Source organism: Hoplias malabaricus, chromosome Y (genome assembly GCF_029633855.1).
Source record: "Hoplias malabaricus isolate fHopMal1 chromosome Y, fHopMal1.hap1, whole genome shotgun sequence".
In the NCBI taxonomy this organism is placed as follows: domain Eukaryota; kingdom Metazoa; phylum Chordata; class Actinopteri; order Characiformes; family Erythrinidae; genus Hoplias; species Hoplias malabaricus.
Window position 1 is genome coordinate 21920511 of NC_089820.1, and position 14723 is coordinate 21935233.

Below are 14723 nucleotides of genomic sequence, written 5' to 3' on the forward strand. Positions count from 1 at the left end.
CTGACAAGCCAATGGCGGACCAATACAAAAGCTGCTTTGTCATAAAGCACGCAGGGGTCGAGACATGCCGACATGATTATACAGAGGGGGGTGTGTTTTCAGAAGATTATAGTGGCAGGTTTGAAATGTATACCAGTCTTGGTGTAAAAAGAGTTTTGAATAGCAAGGAAAACGTTTATTTCTGGTACATCTTTGTTTTAGTAATTTTCAGATTCATTTTCTTTTCATTTCAGTGAAATATTGATTTTGTTTTTGTCAAATTGGGCAATTTCTCAGGCTTTTTAAAAATCTTATAGACAGAGTCTGAATGTGTGGTTGTCATGTTAGTTATACATTTTTTACATTGCCCTCCCTTAACGTACCATTTTAGCAATAAAAGTGTTTAGTTCCAGCCGTTCATGATGAACAAGTTTTGCACTAAACTCAAGGCTACTCTTGGCTATTTTTCATTTCACCTGCAGTATGTACCACTGTTGTCTTGAATGTAAAAGTGAGCAGACCTCCCTGTAGAGGGAGGATTCAGAAACTGATAACACTAGCCTTTGTTCCCCCTTGGAAGGAAATATTAAATGGATACACCTAGTGGCAGCACATAGCTTTGGCTGCAAGGCAGCCCACCAATTTTGAAAACATTTGTCCTATATATGATGCTGAATGTCTGCTGCTGCAAGCTCACTTTCTGCTTTGTGCACCCATTGAAAAGTGTGTTTCAAGTACAGTTGTAGCTTTTCAAATACAGTGGAACCTCTACTAACGAACTTTCAAAGATACGAACCGGGCATTTGAATATTTTTTGCCTCCACCAACGAACCATGACTCTAGAAATGGCCACTGACCCCAATAGGCGAGTCTCCCAGTGCCCAGACTTGAGTGAGCTTTTAAGATTAGCAAATTGTAGCTTTAGCAATTTAGCATTAGTGTGAATAGCAGACATCGAAATTCGTGCTAAGTTAAGCCGTATCTATGCTTCGTCTCCCCACATTCACCGCCTATTCTACGTTATTCCACCCACCCCCCACCTCCCGTCATACAGCCAGTGCCTGTGTTACTCCTCCAGTCAGTCGTCATGTCTTCAAGGTAGCGATGTGTAACCGCTTAAAACTTTATTTCTTTTTTATTACTGTTTCCACTGTATTTCTTTTTTATTTTTAGTAACGCTACATGTATTTTTTTTACTAATTTGAGAGTGTTGTAAACATATATCAGTGCAAAAAGTGTGACTTTCGGGGTGGGGGCTGGAACACATTAATTGCTTTTCCATTATTTTAAATGGGGAAAATTGACTCGAGAAACAAACTTTTCCACTTACGAACCGGGTCACGGAACGGATCAAGTTCGTAGGTAGAGGTTCCAATGTATACAAAATCTGTGTGATAGCAACATTAAAATAATGCACTTGGGAACTGTGTGAACCATTTAGACTTCTGAAGCTTATGATCATATATAGATTCTAGTCACTACATTGGAGGAAACCGACCCTGGATACTGCAACAACTAAGATATCAGAACAGGACTGCACAAGATCACTCTCTGAAATGTAAACACACACTGTAGAGGAAGTCGTATTGAACGGGCTGTGATACCGTTCCGAATGCTTCCTTTTATGGCCTTGTTAAAAACCCATCATTCAACTTAACCCAGCAGCCCAGTGAGAATTCTCCACCATGTGTCCTGAGGGTTTGAACACACCTGTTCGATATGTTATCTGTGCTGAGAAGCCCAGTGAAAGGAGAGTCTTTGCAATCTCCAGTGCTTTAGTGTCATGGTTGCTTTTCAGAGAATAAGTGACGTCAGCTTGGCACCAGGTGAAAATACACCTCAGGTTCCCAGGGAATATAAACACGTGCAAAGCACCTAAAGACAAACACATTCTCCCACAGACCTGAGAATAGGCTCTCTGGATACAACCATGGAAAATGAAATATGGAGGAAATGTTTGTGGAAATGGAGAATGCAACATGGTTAGCGGCGTTAAATGCACACACTACAGGTGCTGATGTTCATTACTTTAGCTGTAGTCTGTAGTGTAGTGTCACAAAGCCAGAATATTTCACTGCAGCATTTATAGCAGATGTACAATCAGTGTGCTTAATACAAAGCCACGCCATGTGTGTGTTTTCATATGACCAGCGTATTTTTAATACTTGAGTGCTGGTGTTTTGGTTCTGTGTTTAGTAAGTAAGCAGAAGCTTCCGTTTTCTTTTAATCTTCAGAATTTTAGCATGAACTATAATGCTACAGCACAACAGGAAATGTCTCTAAAAAGGAAAGAGACTGTTACTACATGGAAAGTATTCAAAGTAAAGGAATTATAGTTGCTTTGGCTTCACATTGCCATCTAAAAGAAACGAGTGTGTGAAAGCATTTTAGCAGGCAACATGAGATATGCTCAGTGCAGAATTTGTGATGAGATCAGGGTGGAGGCATGGAAAGTTTGTTGAAATATGTAACACTAGTCTGATGAAATCCAAAGAGCTGAGATGCTTGACCCTGTTTACGGTATTGAGTTTGGGCAGAGGATAAGAATGTGAACTGCATTTTCTGGTTGGTCCTCTTCATTCTCAGCGGATGCTTAACCTCCGAAAATCTTATTAAACCTACACTAGTGGAACTTGCCCAATATATTTATTTTAACCAACTAAAATAATCTAATGTAATAATGTAATAATCGAATAATCTTTGGATACTCTGTGACAAGCTGGTCATAGGCCTGACTATACACTGTTGCTACCTACTTGATATATTTTGAAATGCAGAATGACCACATGAAATAAAATCACTTTTTTGAACGCATTAGCACATTTATTTGGAGATCTTGAGCTCTGATTTAAAAATTGCAAAAATGAGAATGGAGAAGATAGAGAAGAAATATATAATAATTTAAAATTAGTGGTTGCGCTCCTTGTACCTCACTGTTACAGAAAACAGAAGCTTTTACTCAACAGGAGCTGGTAGCAGCCATTATGAACAGGGCTGTTTAGACATGCTGTGCTGTTTGATCTTGATTTTGAGGAAAGCTTGCCACAGACATTTTATTGAAATCCCAGGGAGCTGTGTAGACTTGTGGAAAACAAGGTACAATATGTCCTCTTTAATTGTGAAATATAACTTTGTTTTAGGGCGGCACGGTGGTTCAGCAGGTTAGTGTCGCAGTCACACAGCTCCAGGGACCTGGAGGTTGTGGGTTCGATTCCCGCTCCGGGTGACTGTCTGTGAGGGGTTTGGTGTGTTCTCCCTGTGTCTGTGTGGGTTTCCTCCGGGTGACTGTCTGTGAGGAGTGTGGTGTGTTCTCCCTGTGTCTACGTGGGTTTCCTCCGGGTGACTGTCTGTGAGGAGTGTGGTGTGTTCTCTCTGTGTCTGTGTGGGTTTCCTCCGGGTGACTGTCTGTGAGGAGTGTGGTGTGTTCTCCCTGTGTCTGCGTGGGTTTCCTCCGGGTGACTGTCTGTGAGGAGTGTGGTGTGTTCTCCCTGTGTCTGCGTGGGTTTCCTCCGGGTGCTCCGGTTTCCTCCCACAGTCCACAAACACACATTGGTAGGTGGATTGGCGACTCAAAAGTGTCTGTATGTATGAGTGTGTGTGTTTTTATTTTATCATCTGCCAGATTGTAGCTATAGTTATACCTCTCCCTAATTTTTTACTTAAAACATTTTTAATATCCCTATCGCTTGGATTTGAATATAGAGGATGAAATCTGTCTCTGTGAATTCTGACATTTTTACTCAGTTTCACTTTCCTCTTGTTTTCTCTTCACTTCTCCAATTTTTTACTTGAATGAGCAAGACGTGTGCAAAATGGAAGCTTGTCTTTCTAAACAAGCAGTCTCTGCTCTCCCTCAGCTTTAAGCAGTTTTAACAGATGCCACAGTTTTAGGAGAAATGCTGTATTTCTTGCAAAATTTTGTGGTCTTTCATTGTTTATCAGTATTCATACTCCACCATTTCAACAAATTTTTGTATTCCGTTAGTGTTGGTGTAAGATGCCGGCCACAGATCTCAGATAATCGACTCTCACTGTGGGAGTAGCTTAAATTGCCAGCGTCTGCTCTTGGACTGCAGCTGCTAATCTACAGTCGAGGCATGGGAGTGACAAGCACAGATCTCTAGAGTCACAATATAGTGTAATGTCAGTCAAATTAAAAGTGTATTTTGTATGTGCTGACCATTCAAGGCTTGGATTATAGTGGGATTGAGGCCAAAGATTAGGAGAGGCGGGTTATCTCCTGCTCTCCAGCTGCTTTGAGATCCATTATTCTCAGACCCCAGTCAGACCCAGCAGAAGCGTTAGTCTTGGTCTCAGAGCCTGTTTGTATAAACTACCCTCAAGAGCTGATTGAGGTCAACGTGAGCCTCTATGTGGAACTTCTGTTTCAAGCAGGTGACCGTGAGTCAGCAAGTGTCAGCTGCTTTGGGGGGTTTTGTGGCACATGTTCTGGATACAAATTTAAAAAATCCTTGCGTTTTCTCTCATATATTCCAGAAGGTTGGAAGAATAGACATCATTAGCTGAAAAAAGTCATATATGGTAACGTGTAGTTCCTTCAAACTTGTTATATTTCAAATACCATGTCTGCAAAGAATGGGTGCATTGTTCATAGTCATTCCTTTCCTTACCAATGGGCAGCAGGTATTCCTGTGTGTCTGTATAGGTGTTCTGTGGGCAGAATTGCTGTAAGGCAACATGTGAATCTCAGGTGAACTGATGCTGTCCTCCTAATTCTAATGGTCCAGAGATGAGTGGAAAATTGGAAAAGAGAATAACACACTTAAAGAGGAGAGAATTAAAGAGCTTTGCTCTACATGAAATGGTCGCACCCTATCTCCTGTTCATTATTGCATACCTTGACCTCCTTTCCCAGTTCTAATAGAGCTGATATTACCATAACATCACACTGGGCTGCTGCTGGGGATGTGGAATAATGACATTAAAATCCCTTACCAAGGGCAAACCAGGAGAAAGCTTGGTTCAGACACTGGGTTACTGAGGATCTGTATTCAGAGCACCCACCTCATCATCTTTCATGGAAAGGCCAGGTGGGAAACACTGTCAGGATTAGTTATACCACCAAGGCTGAGAGCAAGCAGCAGGCGTTTGGCCTCTCTAGGAAATCCACCTCAGCTGGGTTCTCTTTTGTTTGCCTCTCACACTTATTCACTCTGTGCTTATTTGCTCTTGGTTTCTTTCTTGTTTTTGCTCCTGTTTCCTCCTCAGTTTCACAACACACTTTCACACAATCAGCCCTATTTACATGATGGTAACACTGCTAATCTTATCTGTGTAGACTGTTAATCTACATCTCTAGTAAAATCCTATGGGAATCAGAGCACAATACAGAGGCAGCATAAATGGCAAATTAGGCGGAACTGTGCTTGAGTAACCTTAAAGATTAATACATGTGTCAGACTAGGACTGGGCAATTAATGGTAAATTAATTGTAATTGACATTCAGAACCTTTGCCTTTTATTTAAATTCTGTTCATCCTTTTTTGTTAATTCTGTTAATATGTCCCTCACTGTGTGTTCATGTTAGGGGTGGGCGATATGGACCTAAAGAAATATAATGATATTCTTGGTGATATGACAAAAAAAGATTTATTTTTTCAAGAACACACTAATGCAACAAAATATATGTTAATATTAATCATATTAAATTAAATATATTTAATATAATATAAATGTTTTTATTTTTTAAAAGTTTATTTTACTACAAATACAATGGAACCTCTACTAACGAACGCCTATACTAACGAACTTTCTAAGATGCGAACCAGGCATTTTAATATTATTTGCTTCCACCAACGAACCACGACTCTAGAAACAAACCCGAGGCTCCGCCGAGCCGGCGGCTGGAAATGGCCACTGACCCCAATAGGCGAGTCTCCCAGCGCCCAGACTTGAGTGAGCTTTTAAGATTAGCAAATTGTAGCTTTAGCAATTTAGCATTAGTGTAAATAGGAGACATCGAAATTCGTGCTAAGTTAAGCCGTATCTACGCTTTGTCTCCCCACATTCACCCACCTACTCTCCGTTATTCCACCCACCCCCCCACCTCCCGTCATACAGCCAGTGCCTGTGTTACTCCTCCAGCCAGTCGTCACGTCTTCAAGGTAGCGATGTGTAACCACTTACAACTTTATTATTTCTTTTTTATTACTGTTACCACTGTATTTCTCTTTTATTTTTAGTAACGCTACATGTATTTTTTACTAATTTGAGAGTGTTGTAAACATATATCAGTGCAAAAAGGGTGACTTTCGGGGTGGGGGCTGGAACACATTAATTGCTTTTCCATTATTTTAAATGGGGAAAATTGACTCGAGAAACTAACTTTTCTACTTACGAACCGGGTCATGGAAAGGATCAAGTAGGTAGAGGTTCCACTGTAGTTGCTGTGCTGAGTCATTATGCAAACAAGTCAGATTATCATGATATTGATTTATTTTATTTATTTATTTATTTTTTATATATAGTTTTTTAAAAATATATGACAATATTATCACGAATGATACGATATGGCACAGCCCTAATTCATATACTGTCCCCTTAAACCTTTACTGCTGCACATGTAGTCATTTGATTTTGCTGCATCTAGACTTCCAAATGGAAGTAACATGGAGGAGGACCTAGACACAGATGTTGACCGAGCAACTAGAGCAACTTGTACTAAAGAAAAATGCATCTGTCATTTGGACATGTTTTGACTTCAATGAAGATTGCGCTAAAGTGTAAGCAGCAACACACATCCCTGCCCCTCTTTATTCCCACGACTCTGTTTCAACACTTGAAGCACAATTACGTCAACCAATTTGAACAGTACATGACTCAAAGAAAAGAGGCAGACAAGTTCCCAGCAACATCTTAATTGAGGTAAAATCAGTTAATTGTGCTAATGATATACAGTCATATGGCCCAGCACTATAGATCTATGCTTGGTGACTGGTGACTGCAGTAACACACCCAGTGACAGAAATGTTATAAACCTGTCATACAGTTATTCAGTTATATGTTGCAAATCACAGCAAAATATTGCTAAGCTGCACTCTATTAGATTCAGCCTGTACAACGATGTAACAATGCTTGGCTCAGCTTGTGAGCTTGAATTGTTCACTTGATGTTAATACTCACCTAACCGCTTGTGCTGCATTCCTTAGAACTAACACAAATGACTGTGTAATGTGTATGGCCTGTGCAGTACTTGTAACCTGTGAGATAATCTCTATCAGTACTGGATTACACCTGGTAATTAAAGAGAGAAGGACACTCTTGCAATAAAGACATAAATACTTCAGCTCTTGCAGCATGGGATCAAAACACACAACCTCATCAATCCATTGATAAGTGTTCCTAATAAACCACCCCCCACATTTGTGTTGTGTAATGCAAGTCTGCGTCTTGGTTTTGAGGCATGAGGAGTTGCTGGAGTAGGCTTCTAATAAGTACACAGAAAACAACACAGCAATGGGGAACAGAAGCCATTCACATCCCTCCTTTTGACCCTCCCCACAGCCCAGCTCAAGTTTCCCACTCACACACAAAGTGGGCAAAAGTTGGATGCCCCATTCCTAAAAGGTAACAAAGGACAACACGATTCCTGTGTTGGCATGTCTGGCAGTTGAAATCTTTCTTTGCTGTTCCCTCTTTCTTTATAGGACTATCCTAAGAGCTAAATACGTATTGAATCATTTAATGGTTGTTGGGTATTTTGCAGGGTTGAGTTTATTCAGGAGTAACCCGTTCTGGAGCGTGTGTGTCTTCTGAGGATCCCACGGGTATCATTAGTGAGAGGGCTTTTCTGTTCCTGTATGTCTGAAGAATAAGCATCAGCTAGCGCTTTGTGTTGGTGGGCGAAGAGCTCTCTCCTCTTAGTGAATCCGGAGGATGTTATCAGCCATAATTCTGTCACTTCAGTCAGTAAAGGCCCTTAAGTTCAGCAAGTTGGGCTGGGCTGCCTCTGCAGGGAAACGCTCTAATTTGAAATACTGCCAGCCAGTCTTTCCTTTTAGCATCTGTGAGCAGTTGCGGTTATTATCTGCCCTCCCTTCAGTATTACTCAACACTTTTACATGCTGAATTGCATCGTTAGGCAACCCTTTACTAGGTGTTTCATAATGCTTGTTTTAACAGATTTCTATAAAGCTATAATTCTCAAGGTTTAATTGATTCAAATCTGTTTGATTAATAGATTAATAAATTCATTTAATTATGCTTTCCTAAATTATAGGTTGCTAAAACTGAATCTTGAGAACTTTACTGGACCTTTGAAGTTGCCACATTGACTTTCTGTTTTTTGCTGATCCTTCACAGCTGAGATTTTCAGTTTGATTGCAGCCAATAGCCGTGTGTGTTGCACAAAGCTTTAATGTCGTTTCTTGAGCAGCTATTGCTTCACTTTTGTCTTTTCCTGGGAGTAGCCTCCAGATCCAGAAATTGTGTTATAGGTCAGAAGACTAAAACAAGTAAATAGCTCCTTCTTGTTAGGGTTTCTAGAACCTGGTGGGAATTGTGGAAACAGTCTGTCCTTGTGTCACAGGGAGTGAGATTGATAAGCATAATACTCATGAAAGGCATGAAAGAATATGATAATATATTAAAGAAGACAAACTACGGTCTTATCAGTCTGCATTCTCATTCTACTGTATGTCAAGGTTGCACTTGCTGAGTAATATCTGTGTTCAGTGCTGGAATTTTGTTTCAGAGGCTAAGCATACCAAGCACCAAGGTTTAGCCAAATCTATGGCATAGCTGTAAAGCATTTTACAAAATTGTAGAACGGCGTGGAGGAAAGCAAAAGCAAGTCTAACACTAAGAAACCCATTGACACTGGAGGGGTGCCATCTCCGTCTCAGCTTGATTATAATGTGCTTGTAGCTTGTACAAAACTACACCAGCGCCAAGACTGAAGAGCACTTCCCCTGGTCAGGCCATTGAGTGTCTGCTGTGATTAACGAGCCACTTCATCACCATGGTGCTACAGATAGGAGCACAAGAGCCCTGCTATGTTGACATCTTGATATGCACATTTGCCTCGTCTTGGGCAGCTCTCAAAAAAGGTGCAGCTTCCCCAACAGCCTGACTCGCTTGAGTGAAGTCAGTGTTGTCTCCTTTTTTGCTGCTGGTTGCCGGGCTGCTGGTGACGCTGTTCACAATGCATAGTGGACTGCTTTGCTCCACGGGGGTTGGCAGGGATGAGCAGGGTAGGAAGCAATCCCCCTCCTGCCTGCCCTCCATATCCCAACCCCTCCAGCCCCAGCACTGCCATGGAAACTGGCACAGCTGACAACGCATGATCCTCTCATTTAGGGGTGTCACTGACAAAGGATTCAGCCCTGCCCCATTGCCAAAAGCCATGCTCAGAAGGTCACAAGGGACCAGTTCTTTTTCCTCCTTCCACGCAATTGTTCAGCAATAGCTATGTAATTCAAACGCAGCCACAAACGAGCTCCACTGAATAATTTGATGATGACGTAATTTTAAGAAAAATCGTGGTTATAACAGTCTTTTTGTTATCATTTTGTAGTTTGTAACAATACCATTAAAAATGTATGATTCTCAATAACAATACAAAAAAAGAGCGATGGAGCCTTTGGTTAATGGTAATTTTTTCATTTCCAATAAAATATGCTGTATAAATAAATCTTGTCTTGTCTTTACCATCTTAACTCTGTGCTGAATGTCACCAGTTACAAAATGTTTAATTACATATTTCATAATTTAGCCCAATCGTGGCCTTGTTTATCATCTTGTAGCTGATAGTTGTGAGTTTGCCAGCTGGACAACCGCTTAGGGACATTAGTCTACGTTGTTGAATGCTATTTTGTAATCTTCTTCATATTTCTGGTCAATCAGATGCTAATGGGTTCTTCCCTATATATTATTTCCTCTCTACATTTCTTGCTCATGCTCTTTCACAGCAGTTTTCATGACACTCTTGTCTTCAGCTTACTCACTGGAGGACTGGACTTGGCTTTCTGTAATCCCAGTTTGTGAAGCAGTTAAAATAACATAGCTGTTTACTGCGTGATACTGTATTCACAATCAGTTAAGACACTTATTCCTAGTTAACCTACTGACCAGTTTGTTTCTGTAAAATGCATATTACACACAAGACAACGTAGTACTGTAACTTAACAGTTTGTTCATCGTTATTTGAACTAAGTAATGCATTAGTGCACGTTTTCCATCACATTCTGAAGAGCCATGTTAACAGCTGCAGCAAGGTCACCAAAAAGGCTGCTCTGCGGAAGTAACAATTGCCATCGAAGAATAATCTTTTCTGAACAATGTTGGGAAGGAAGACTGTCCCTTGCAGAGGAGCTTTCTCATGTTAATAACCTCCATTCATTCAGGCCTTACTTATTGTCAGCCAGGCACCAAGCAGGCCTCACAGCAGATAGATACAGTGCATTTGCATTTTATCTCAGCCTTGGGAGGTACTGACGAAGAAGACAAGCCAGTACATTAAACATTTCTGGAAGAGGCCCAAAAGATATGGCACAGTAAAGATCCAGACTGAAACCTGGAATTATTCTATAGGTCTAATGAGATCAAAGAGAGGCAGGACTAGGTATGTTTTAAAAACCTTATATGTTGGTGCCATATTCCTTATAATGTACCGAAAGAACTTCAGCTGTTGTATGTGAGATTATGAGTCCTTTATTAGTAATTGTAACTAGCTAACAATAAAAATGTGCATGAATTCGACATGTTCTCTAATGATCTACTGATCCTAAGACATGATGTCAAACAGTGATTACCAAACTGAAAATTAAATAACTTCTATTGCTTTGTTCTGGTAGGGATGGGAGTAGCAGCCTGGCTATTTTATTATTATTATTTATTTTCTTTACATGACATTCCCTCAGCTTGAGTTATTGGCAATGGCACATCTTGGATGTCGTTCAGAGTCTGCGTCGTGACTCAGTGGAGCTGGGATGTGAACATTTTAGAATAGGAACGTGCAGTACTGCAGTAGGAGAGCATGGTGTAAACATGTTAAACCAAATGTGCTGTTGGGAGTTTTGAGCCTTTTTTTAGATTGGTGAGACTGTGATTGCAGCTGTCATTGTACTCTCAGCCCTGCCTGCAAAAGAATGTTGTTCATTCTCTTTAGGCAAAATAATTATTATGCTTTTGGCAAAATTACAGACCTCCATCCCAGCCTTCAGTGAACAATGAAGGAGTTCGTATGTTCTCATAAAGGAAGAAGAACGTATTTTGCTTGTCATATTCTGTGGGAAAGTATGTTATGTTGTTTTTTTTAGCAGTGCCAGCACTTGACCACATTTTTATTCTTCTCTTCCAGTGGTCAGTTTGCTGTGGTAAGGAAATGCCGTAAGAAAATCACAGGTCTCGAATATGCAGCTAAGTTCATCAAGAAACGGAGGAGCAAGTCCAGCCGACGCGGAGTCACCAAGGAAGATATTGAAAGGGAAGTGAGCATACTGAAAGAGCTCCAGCACCCCAATGTGATCACTCTGCATGATGTGTTTGAGAACAAGAATGAAGTCATTCTCATCCTGGAGCTGTAAGTCCCTCGGTTTCATTCCTTGATTTCTTTTTTAAATGCAAAGCACTTCATGGAACTGGCTTGTAACTCACCCCCTCACTAAGTCATACACTCGCGCATATTCAAAAGGGCAATCTGTAATATATTCAATGTACTACATAATAAAATGACCAGTATTTGTCATCAGAGATTAGGAAACATTCTAAGTTAAAGCACTGGTATCCCTGAGAGTAGTGCTGCAGAAAGGATGTTCTTTTTTGAGGAGGTCCATTCCATAGCGAAGCTCTATTGATGTTTCTGCCTGAGATCCCTCCCTCTGTCCAATCACAGCAGAGAACAGAAACCCAGGTCGCCAGGTAAAACACAAACAGTTCACTACAACTGCCACACAAGTGAGCAGAGATAATGCTAGATTTTACATAAAAATCTCTACATCCTGCTAAAAAGCTCAGTGATGTATTTGAAAGGTGGAGGCAACTTAAAGCAAGACTTTATTGTCGTGTTGTTCATTTTGATCATTTTCTCCTCAACAGGTAAGCAGTCATTCCTGAAACCTAAAAGTAATGATGCATATGTATATGTAAAAGGTGTAAAATGGGTTGTGATATTTCAGAGTGAATAAGGGATGTGGAGTCCATGGTTTATGTGTGAAATGAGGATTCAGAGCAGATAATGGATGTGAACTCCGTGGACATAAAGGTAAAGGTAGTCATATGAGTAGATTAAAGGAAGTAAACGCAGATATTTGTGTATTTTTAAGCCAGTAAGTTGGGTAAGTGTTGTTGCAACCCTTTAGCAATTTTAGCCTCATGTAGTTGCCTATATAACATGGAACTGAAAATGCAGATAGGAAGCTCTATAATAACTCTAATAACTTCAGTATTAGCCTCATAACTCGACCCGTGTAAGGTGTAACTGAATATTTGAATTAAAAAAATATCTGCCTCCTAAAATTACATTTAAGGTGGAAGAGAAGAATCAGTAAGGAAGATAAAAGCTTTGTCTAGTGAAATACTTTTTAAGATGGAAATTTTAAGTCAAATATTCATTCATTCATTGTCTGTAACCGCTTTTCCAGTTCAGGGTTGCAGGGTTGCAAAGTGGGAATACACCCTGGAGGGAGCGCTAGTCCTTCACAGGGCGACACACACTCAAACATACTTAAAAAGATTTTTCATCTTTTGCCTGTTGTTAGTCTAGGTAGATTTTTTTAGTGGAACGATTAACACTTTGTGTGTGTGTATGTGTGTGTGTGTAAATAGGTTCATTATGACACATTCATTTTAGTTATGGTCCAAAGTTCCTAAACTTGTCTTTATGTAGGTTCAGTTTCCCCAACCTGGCATCCTACATGGGCTTCACTTTTGGGTGGAAGCAGGCAGGAAACTTTTTTTTTTTTTTAATGTGATGTGCAATACACTTATTAAAATACATGAATTAATGATATATGCAATATGCTCAGAAAACTGTTCTGTTGTGTATTTTATGATGACTATAACATATGCTGGGGTGGCACGGTGGTGCAGCGGGTAGGTGTCGCAGTCACACAGCTCCAGGGGCCTGGAGGTTGTGGGTTCGATTCCCGCTCCGGGTGACTGTCTGTGAGGAGTTGGTGTGTTCTCCCTGTGCCCGCGTGGGTTTCCTCCAGGTGCCCGTTTTCCTCCCACGGCCCAAAAACACACGTTGGTAGGTGGATTGGCTACTCAGAAGTGTCCGTGAGTGAATGTGTGACTGTGTGTGTTGCCCAGTTTCCCCTCCAGGGTGTATTCCCGCCTTGCGCCCAATGATTCCAGGTAGGCTCTGGACCCACCGCGACCATGAATTGGATAAGGGCTACAGATACTGAATGAATGTTTTTCTGCTTGCAGCCCAGATGTTTTATTTCAGTTGTACACATTCAAAAAGTAATATCTGTAGTACAATTTTTTGACAGATTATAATGACGATCCGCTATTGATTACGTCAGAGTGATAATAGTTGAAAGTGTGCCAAGATCAGATTTACAGAGAAGGAATAATAAATTAAAAATGTAGCAGCTGAGGAAGCCACAAATATGCATTCACCTCTAACATATTTAAAGTCAGATGCTTTAGCCTTAAGGAAAACACATTACAAGGTCACCGTTGGTGGGCTGTTATGGAACTGGATCTTTTAAGCTCAGAACCTGTTTGACTTGTTTGTGTAATCACATGCATGCAGCGCTTTATGTTGCATCAAAAAAGAAAGGGGTTCATTTCATTTCATGGGCTATATTCCATGTAGACTTCAACATTACACAAAAGTGAAGGAGTAAAAGGCTGTAGACTTGTAAAGAAAGATTAATTTGTAGTAAACTGTATAAAGATGGGCTTTGGAGACCTGTTACGTGCTAAGGTTTGGGATTTTTGTGCTTATGCTCCTATAGGTGAATGTGATGTGAACATTCCTAATTTGTAGTTTCTGCACTCAAAGATGTTTTAAGTTGTATTTGGATTTTCCATGGGTTGCTAAGGTAATTTTCCACTTTTATAGGTGCTCCTCTATGAATTTATTGCTGTTCAGTTTGGCTGTAATTTAATGTTTTCTCCATTGTTTATTTAAAAATTACAGGCTGAATTGCCTACTATTTCTCAGCAAACACAGCGGCATGTTGATGATTTTAGTCTCCTTAGTCCTCCTTGTTTTTACAAAACAATGTCACCTCACGTTATTTGACAGCTGCTTCTTGCCATATTATACATCAGTCAGTTATTATTATTATTAGTGACTGATGCGTTATCAGTCAATATTACAATAACATTTTCACCTCATTACAGTGATACCTGTTAAGGGTTGGGATATATTAAGCAGCAAGTGAAGAACTGAACCATAGGGAGAGATGGCACCAGAAAGACAACAAAATGATTGGTTTGAGGGACATGGTTTGAGTCCGTGCCATTGGGGCACTACCTGACAACTTACAGAACTTAAAGGATCTGCTGCCAGAGTCTTGATTTTGCAAATCAGTCTGTAGCTTCTTAATGCACATGTAACTGTCTGTCCCACATATATTCACTTCTTTCAGAGCTGTGAAACTAAATAAACGGATGCATTTGTAGAATCACTCAATCATTTACTCTGTGAAGGTGGTAAAAGTTTGACTCCTACAGAATTGTATAAACATGTGAAGCAAACTTTCATTCATTCATTCATTATCTGTAAGCGCTTATCCAGTTCAGGGTCGCGGTGGGTCCAGAGCCTA

The 14723-nt window shown here is 40.3% G+C and overlaps 1 protein-coding gene across 2 annotated transcripts in view; it reads left to right on the forward strand.

Moving 5' to 3' along the window:
• The window catches only part of LOC136678062 (death-associated protein kinase 1-like), a 75411-nt gene that overhangs the window by 17526 nt on the left and 43162 nt on the right, over window positions 1–14723 (forward strand). For both annotated transcript variants that reach the window (XM_066655862.1, XM_066655864.1), the window contains exon 3: window positions 11300–11521. In XM_066655862.1, coding sequence (XP_066511959.1) covers window positions 11300–11521 — 222 coding nt within the window. The remainder of the gene's footprint in view (window positions 1–11299; window positions 11522–14723) is intronic.